The 9,183-nt window shown below is 50.0% G+C and overlaps 1 protein-coding gene across 1 annotated transcript in view; it reads right to left on the bottom strand.

The window, feature by feature from the left end:
• Window positions 1-2,920: 2,920 nt before the first annotated feature.
• Window positions 2,921-9,183, bottom strand: part of CHADL (chondroadherin like) — a 9,510-nt gene continuing 3,247 nt past the window's right edge. The window contains exons 3-5 of the mRNA XM_006027687.2: window positions 7,227-8,900; window positions 5,071-5,237; window positions 2,921-3,587 (exon numbers count right to left, since the gene is read on the bottom strand). Of these exons, the coding sequence (XP_006027749.1) occupies window positions 3,356-3,587; window positions 5,071-5,237; window positions 7,227-8,900 (2,073 nt within the window). The 3' untranslated portion in view covers window positions 2,921-3,355. The remainder of the gene's footprint in view (window positions 3,588-5,070; window positions 5,238-7,226; window positions 8,901-9,183) is intronic.

Below are 9,183 nucleotides of genomic sequence, written 5' to 3'. Positions count from 1 at the left end.
CAGCCTGGGTTACTGCAGGGAGCAGGCTCTTCAGAGGCCCAGATAGCCTTTTCCTGTCAATTTTCTACACTTCAATCAATGTGTGTAGTGCTGGCTGCAGGCATTGTGCTGCCCTAAGCAAACCAGCGGATGGAACCTCCTCCCCCACCAGCCTCTGTTCACTTATGCAGACACCTCTGCTTCTTCCCTGCCTGCCGGAGAGATCCTGGGGTTCTAGCATTGAGAAGGGCAAATAGACAACTAAGGAAGTGTAGGCCCCAGTAGACCTCTCTGAGAACAGCCTCGAACAGATGTGTCAAACTCATAAGGCCCCGAGGGCCAAATGAATGGAGTGGGGCTGGTTCATGGGCCAGATCAGGCCCACAGATGATCCAGCGCACAGGGCTGGTCTGGCACTGGCCTTGAGCTCTTTATACAGCATGTGCCCCCTCCAAGCCCCATGCACTGTATGCAGTGTACACCTTGCCAGACCCAGTGTGTTGTGCCCTGTGCTTCCACCCTAGTCCTACGCACTGCATGCAGCATGTGGGGCCCATCCAGCATGCATCACATACACCATGTGGGGATCGTCCAAGACCTACAAGCAACACGATGGGCTAGATGACAAGGCCCAATGGTCTGGATCTGGCCTACAGTCTGGCTCTTTGACACCCCTGGCTGACAGCTAATCTAAGTCAGTTGTCCTGACATTGGTGGACCTACACTATGCCGGCATAGATTTCATAGATTTCATAGACATTAGGGCTGGAAGGGACCTCGTATGATCATTGGGCCCAGCCCCCTGCCCAAGGGGCATGAAGTCAGCTGGGGTCAAATGATCCCAGCAAGTTAAGCATCCAAATGTTTCTTAAAAGTGTCCAGAGTAGGTGCTTTCACTGCCTGGGGGAGGCGGTGTCATCCCTTGGGGTGCTCTGGTGAACAAGCATTCCCCCAGATCCTGATCACACCCCTTACGTACTTATAGGCTGCCACCAGGTCACCCCTGGGCCTATGCTTTTCCAGGCTGAAGAGTCCCATAGCTCGCAGCCTCTCTTCATAAGACCTGTTCTCTTACCCTCTGATCATGCACGTGGCTCTCCTCTGGACTCTTTCAAGCTTCTCCATGTCCTTCCTAAATTGTGGAGTCCAGAATTGAATGCAGTACTCCAACCGGCATCACCAAGGCTGAGTACAGCAAGAGGATGACATCCTGGGTCTTGCACAAGATGCATCAGTAGATGCAAGCCAGTTTTGTCCTCTTTGCCACCTGTGCTATTGCATTGGTGGCTCATGTTCATCTTGTGGTCAATCACAACCCCCAAGTCTCTTTCGGTCATGGTGCTAGTGAGTGTAGCACTGCCGAGCCTGTAAGTGTGATGCGGGGTTTTTTTCCCCAAGGTAGAGCACCTTGCATTTCTCCGTATTGAATGCCATCAGGTTTTCCTCTGCCCACCTTGCAAGCCTATCAAAGGTCGGCCTGGATCACCAGCCTATCCTCAAGTATAAATCAGGTAAAGATCTAGCTCTAGGTACTGAATCAGTTCATGGAATGCAATGCTAACCTAAGCATTGCAGAGCATTATGGGTAACAGACATGCTAACAGGAAACAAGAGAGACAGCACTAGTCCTTAAAGTGTCTTTCTCTTTCTCTCTCTAAATGTGTTTCCAAATAGAAGGATCTGGATAAATCAAACTACAGCCGGACTTATATTCAGCAATATGTATAAATGGATCTTCTGCAACAGAACATAGATTGTATAAAGAACCTTTCCTCTTTTGAGGGCATGCTTTAGCATCTGTCTGTACAGGCAAGGCACCATGCAGCATGCTAAAAACTGATCCTGAATAGTGCCACATTGCCACCTGGGTTCTGGGGATTCTTCAGACCCTGGTTTAAAACAACAAATACTAAAGGGCTTCATTGAATTCAATGCAAAAACAACAACAACAAAAAACAAAACCCATCCTGCATTTAGTGCAACACTCTCTTTCTGTGGTTCATTTTACTATTAAGCCCAATATAGCTTATACTGCTCCAGATGTTCAGTTTGCTGCAGGTGTTGGGATGAGTGATGCATAACTACAGGGTAGAAGTTGGAAGTTTGGGTCATCAGTTGGGGGATGATGAGATAAGCACATACCCTGGGTTTGTCTTCTAAAGTTATTGACAGTGAAATTGTTCATCTAATATCCGGATAGACCTTGAGATTTGGGATGTAGCATGCCACTGAGATGGGGGTGTAACAATAGCCCCGCCAAGCTATTGTTTGAGACTTTCTGCAGACTCAGGAAGTCAGTACCCTCCTGGTAACGTATAGGTTTCAGTGTTAACTGCTTAGTATGTTTCTAGCCTTCTTGGCATTTTTTAAAGGGTCAGATTCTGCAGTTGGATTCCACAGCAAAATGGCATGAGATCCCCAAGCACCAGGACCTCTGGCTATGGAGATCAGATGGTTCCCCCATTACTGAAATCAGCCACCCCTGGTATAAAACAGAACAATGCATCGCGCTGCTCTCCCCAGCACTGGAAGCAAGAGAAGAGCAGTGTTGTCCAACTGAAACTGAGAGAGCTTAGAGAACAAAATGCAGTGATTCAGTGAAGGGCAACAAAAATGGTTAGAGGGCTGGGGAACAGGACATAAGAGGCAAGGCTGAGGGAACTGGGCTTATTTAATCTGAAGAAGAGAAGACTGAGGGGGGATTTAATAACAGCCTTCAACTACCTGAAGGGGGGTCCAAAGAGGATGGAGCTAGACTGTTCCCAGTGGTGGCAGATGACAGAGGGCTCAAGTTGCAGCAAGGGAAGTTTAGGTTAGATATTAGGAAAAGCTCTCACCAGGAGGGTAGCAAAGCACTAGACCAGGCTACCCAGAGAGGCGGTGGAATCTCCATCGTTGAAGGTTTTAAAGACCCAGGTAGACAAAGCCTTGGTTGGGATGAGATAGTTGGGGCTGGTCCTGCTTTGAGCAAGGGGTTGGACTAGATGACCTGCTGACATCTCTTCAACCCTCATTTTCTATGATTCTATGATTTATATTTTATATAAAGTTATATTTTAGCTGCTGCACTCAGGAAAAGCACTGCAGGTCTGTTACTGCTCAGGGCCTCCGACAGAGGGAGCCCTCACTTCTGCTTTTTTCCCTCCTTCCATGCAATTCTTTTTTTTTGTTTTTTGTTTAGACTTTTCCTCCCCACCCCACCAAACACCCAGGCCCCAGGGCAGGGAAGGGGATCTCGCTTCCCCTTTGCAATGCACATATCATTGCACCACAGATAAAAGCCCATTGAAGCGTCTCTCTCACTAAGCTGCTTTCTAGTAGCTGACTCCTCAGTCACCTCCTGCCAATGGAAGTTGCTCTGCCCGATGCTTCTTCTTTAGGCTTTGCTCCTTTTGAGGCCTCTGTCTTGTGCCTTTCCAGCTCTCCTCTTCTTGCTGGGATTTCTTCCTCCTTTGACTTTGAACTTCTTTGGACGGGCCCGTTTGGTTTTCTGTGTTCCCCAGCCTGGGCAGGTCTTGAAGGCGGCAGAAAACTTCACCTTCTGCCCATGGACTTCAGCCGGGGACCCGCAGGTGGCTCCCACACGCAAATTGAGTTTGCTAATCCACCTGGGAATGGGATTGGGGGGAGCAGAGGTGGGAAAGGGAACAGGGAAAACAAAATCCTCAGTGCGTGCTGCATCCACAACCCTGGGGACCCCCGCCACCTATCCCTTGGATGAGGACAGCTCACATCACTGGGTACATTACAGCATCCTCAAAAGTCAGCTCTTTAGTGTAGGGCAGGGATGTCAAACGTATGGCCCATGGACTGGATTCAGCCTGTAAAGCCATTCCATAGGGCCCTCCAGGCTACTGCTGGGCAAGGGTATTTGATGGTGTGGCTAGCAGAGGGCAGGGCCTGCCACAGAATCCAGGATCCCCTTCGACTTGGGTGTTGACACCAGGCAGGCAAGCAAGGGCTGTGCTGACAGAGCCCCACTTGCTCTATGGCTGCGTGGTCTGCCAACACCTCTGGTTTGGCCTGCAGCTGCTGCCTGCCCTATGGAGCTGGCCTGTGAGGAGCCTCATGGTCCAGATCCCGCCTAGGGCACAGGGTGTTTGACACCTCTGGGAGAGACAGTAGGAAGCAGTAGATGACAGCTTTACAACTTAATGCAGGTGCACTGTGCATTTAGGGGCACGGTGGCAGCATGGGTAAGGCATCTCATACTGGGCTGCATTTGTAAGAGCAGAGCATTGCCACCAGATCGAGGGAAGCAATTCTTCCTCTCTACTTGGCACTGGTGAGGCCACATCTGGAGTACTGTGTTCAGTTTTGGGCCCCCCACTACAGAAAGGATATGGACAAATAGGAGAGAGTCCAGGAGAGGGCAATGAAAATGGGCTGGGGCACATGACTTTTGAGGACAGGCTGAGGGAACTGGGCTTATTTAGTGTGGAGAAGAGAAGATTGAGCAGGGATTTAATAGCAGCCTTCAGGTACCTGAAGTGGAGCTCGGAAGAGGATGGAGCTGGACTGTTCCCAGTGGTGGCAGATGACAGAAAAAGGAGCAGTGGTCTCAAGTTGCAGCAAGGGAAGTTTAGGGTAGAAAACAGGAAGATCTTTCTCACTAGGAGGGTAGTAAAGCACTGGAATCTGCATCCTTGGAGGTTTTTAAGACCTGGCTAGACAAAGCCTTGGTTGGGATGAGAGAGCTGGGGCTGTGGCCGGTCCTGCTTTGAGCTGGAGGTGAGATTAGATGACCTCCTGACATCTCTTCCAACTCTAATTTTCTATGGTTCTATGATCTCCGTATGGATGGCTTCAGAGTCTTGAGTCTCAGTCTGGACTCATGCCAAATCCACCCCCAGTCAGCCCAGCTGTGAATGGGTCCCTGGACATGCTGGCTGGGGAGTCAAAGGCTTCTGGACATGGTACTAGATGTATCATTCTCATGTTGTGCCAGTCCTGCAGCCATTTTTTTTGGTGTGTTGTTGACACTTCCCTTAGAAGCACTGAGCCATTGGGAATGGGGAAAAGCTAGGCAGTCAGATGAAAAATAGTGTTTTCTGATCTGTCTGGTTGTTTTGCCGACATGCTTCCACTCACCTGTGCAGCGGGAAGAGCTGGCAGTCACAGGAGAAAGGTATGTCTCTCAGGTTGATGACCTCCAGCCCCGTGAAGCTGCGCAAATCAGGCACAGTGGACATCTTGTTGTTCTCCAGGTAAAGACTCTTCATCTTGGAACCAAGGCTGGCAAAGGCACCAGAGGAAATCTGCAAATGAAGAGGTGGGGGCTGATGAGCTAATAGGAAAGAGCAGTGGATAATTTGGACAGGTTAGGGCAGTGATTCTCAGCCAAGGTGCTAGGGCTGTGAGATCCTTTGAAAGGTGCCACAGAAAGTATGAGGAGATAAGCAGATAAAAGCAGGCTCTGGCTCTCCCTGCCTAACCATTCCCAGCTCCCACTGTCTGCCCCCTCTGCAAGGAGGTAAGCACCGTAATAAATAAATTTGTTTTTTTAATGAGGTGCCACTCAAGTCACAACTGTTTATGGAGGGTGCCCCAAGTCTGATGAGTGGGTGCCTTGAGTCTGCAGAAGTTGAGAACCACTGAGTTACAGAATGAAATATCAGCATATGTGTTCTTATTTTGGGTCGTTTAAACACCCCCCTGCTGTTTCCAGATTTCCACAACCATGAGTGGGACTAATGACAGTATCAGTGAAGAGCTGCCCTTGTCTCAGTACTACCCAGCAGGAAATTCAGTGTGGCGATATCATTTGAAATGTGGGAAGTGCAGCAGCTCATTACATCTCTGCATAAAAAAGCAAAGATTTTTTTAAAGCTATGAAAGAAGGAGGGTTCTCTCTCCCACTTTCAAGGGCACTACTTGTGTGTGTAAGTGATTTCCTGGACCCAGGCTGCATGCATGGTTTCCATCTGAAGGATTGTTTGGGTTGGATTCCTCATTTTATATTAATTTCTGCGGCAGAGAACGTCAGTCTCTGGGTTGTGGGGGGCGGGAACCTACTATAATTTCCCATCTCGGCTTGTCTGATTAGGAAGACTGGCCCAATTCCTCCAACCCAGATCCTTCCCCGGGTTTCAGGAGCCCCTCAATGACCATATGACACTTCTGCTGATGGGCTTTGAAAGACAATGCAGAGGATTCGGGGGGGTAGGAGGGTAGACTTAGCTGCAAGTAGCTGAACATGGGATTCATGCAAAGAAAAAAGAAGACCAGATAAACCTCCTTGGAAGGGAAGGAATCATGGAGTCATAGTAAAACAGAGCTCAAAATGGACATCTAGTCCAATCCCTCCACAAGGCAGATCATCTCTGTCTAAACCACTTTGTCCCACTGTTTGGCTAACCTCCAGGGAGCATCCTCCGGGGGAAGCTATCCCTTTCCTCTCTGCTGCTGAGAGAAGCTCTGTGCTCCAGCACCAGGTCTTGTTCTGAGAGTAAAAGTGACCAGCCTCACTCCAGGATTGTGTATTAGCACAGCGATCTCCTCAGACCCAAACTTGGATCTATTATTTCCCAGGTCTGAGCAATACTGGGGAAGAGGCAAGTTAGGCTTTTTGAGTAGCCTTACTGAGTCAGGATGGCCAACAGAAATACTGTGGCAATCTGCAGTGTTTTGAGGGGAAAGAGAAAATCAGCTTAAAAGCAGAGGGAAATCCATTAGAATAAGTCCTGATGTTAAGAAAAAAATATTGACAAATCAGAGGGAATACAAACGTCAGCTATTAGGGCCCTCAAGAGATGGGTTTAGAGATGGGTTTAGTTACCAAATGTCTGCTACCCCACCCAGGTTGGTGCCTTTCATTTGGCTTTGGTTGGCTTTGGACCGAGGCTTTTAACAAGAGAAAATTAAAGAAATGAAGTAGACAATGACTAGCAGAGGATGGGATATCCATGAAAGGTGTAAGGAGGGATGAGAGCTGCTGAGGGGAGTCATCTGAGATCTTGTTAACAGAAGCAATGGGATGAAGCTGAAATTTAGGCTAATGAGTGGGATCCGTTTCCTCCCAATGAGGTCTCCTAGGCTGTGGGATGGTTTCTCCTCGGGGTAGTGCTAGAATTTGGATTATTGGAGCCATTCACTTGGGTGGAAACCCCTTCTGGAGAAAATGCTAGCATGTGCTGCAGAGAACAGCTCTATCAAGGGGACGGGAGGGACATCAATAGTGACCTCTACATTAGGATTCAGCTTTATCAACCTGGGGAACCGTTCAGCTCACGCTCACTCTTTCACACCTGTTCTAGACCCATATTATCCAGGAACAGGTGCTGCAGGGACCTTGCCACTGGGAGGAAGGCTCCATCCCCAATATACTTGATGGGATTCTTGGACAACTTCAGCTCCCTAAGGACAGACAAACCCCGGAGGGATCTTGTGGGCACATCCTCTAACAGGTTCTCATCCAGATGCAGCTTCTCCAGCATCTTGGCAGGGCCCAAGGCTGTGGGGGACACCTGAGAGATGCTGTTCCCAGTGAGGTAGAGCCAGCGCAGCTGCTTTGCTCCAGCCAGGTCACTGTCTGACAGCTGGCTGATGGAGTTGTGCTGCAAGTGCAGGGAAATGAGGTTGGGCAAGCGGCTGAAGGTCCCCCTGGGCATCCGAGTGAACCTGTTGTGGTCCAGGTACAGATAGGTGAGCTGGGGAGCCCCTTCAAAAGCAGCAGCCTCAATGGCTGAGATGTCATTGTTGGACAGGTAGAGGTAGACCAACTTCTTTAAGCCCTGAAGGGCACCAGGCTGCAGCTCCGCAATCTTGCAGCTTTGCAGGTGGAGCGAGACCAGGTTCTTCAAGCCAGGGAAGGAGGCCTTGAGTATGGAGTGGAACTCATTTCGGCGTAGGTCCAGGAGCTGGGTGTTGCCAGGGAAGCCCTTAGGGATCTTCTGGAGGCCCTTGTTGTCACAGTTGCTGTGCTGGAAATCAGGCGAGCAGGAACAGGCTTCTGGGCATTTCTTCTTGGCAATTTCCTCTGGCTCCCTTGTGGGAGGAGTAGAGGTGGGGAGCTGCTCTGCTTCTGGGGCATGGCCTCCACATTTCATATTGACAGGCCTCAGTGACTCCAGGTGCTCTCCCCTGAAGGTGCTGGGGTCTGCACAGACAGCATCAGCCTGGACTCTCGCTTTCTCCATCCACTCCTTGAAGGGGCGCATGTAGCAAGAGCAAACCACAGGGTTCCCCGTTAAGTTGATTTTCTTCAAATGGGCCATGTCGGTCAGAGGCTGCAGCACCTGCAGCTGGTTGTTGTGGAGGTCAAGTGTGTGTAACTGGGGGCTCTTCACAAAGGCTTTGTATGAGACATCCTGTAGGGCCATGTTGTCCAAGAACAGCTCCCTCAGGGCAGCCATTGCAATGGCCTCCTCGCTGACGTAGGTGATGGGGTTGTGTCCCAGATCCAGCCGTGATGTACCCGACAGCCTTGACAAGGCCTCAGTGGGCAGGGACTGTAGCTCGTTGTGGTCCAGGCTCAGCCTCCTCAGGGTAGGCAACCCCGCAAAGGCCTCGTTGGCTATGACATGCAGTGCATTATGGGACAAGCGGAGCCACTTGATTGCCTGCAGGCCCTGGAAGACCATATCGGGCAGGTAGACGAGGAAGTTCTCACCAAGGTTGAGGAAATTGAGGAAGCCCAGTTGGCTGAAAGCCCCTGGCTGTATTTCTTCAAGGCGATTCTTTTCCAGAATAAGCTTCTGGAGAGAGGACAGGCCATCCAGGGACTCCTGGTAGATAAAGGCTATGTTGTTGGAAGCTAGGTTGAGGTAGGCCAGCCGCCCTAGTCCCCTGAAAGCGCCCTCCTCAATTCTCTCAACCTGGCATTGCTGCATGTTTAAGTGAGTGAGGTATGGGATAGGGAGGAATGTTCCCCCAGGGATGACTTTTATATTGTTGCCCCGGAGATCCAGCTTTTTGGTGATCTGTTGAGGAGACAAGCAGTAGTTACTGAAAGAGGAACCCTCAACCTCTTGCTCTTTCTGTAACAACACGACTGGTTGCCCCAGCCCTCCCTGCCCCAATATTACTGCGATCTCCAGTCTCACTAGATCTCATGCCTAGTCAGTACCTGGAAGAAAGCCCTCTAATCTCCAGCCTCTTGAAGGAAGCTGTGTTTGTGCTTCCACAGGGATCTTACACACTGCAGCATTGTTAGTCTCTAGCATAGTGTATGAGCGTAAGGTTGGCACTGATGCAAGATCACTT

Source organism: Alligator sinensis, unplaced genomic scaffold (assembly GCF_000455745.1).
Source record: "Alligator sinensis unplaced genomic scaffold, ASM45574v1 scaffold215_1, whole genome shotgun sequence".
Taxonomy (NCBI): Eukaryota; Metazoa; Chordata; order Crocodylia; family Alligatoridae; genus Alligator; species Alligator sinensis.
This window is presented reverse-complemented; position numbering and strand designations above follow the sequence as displayed.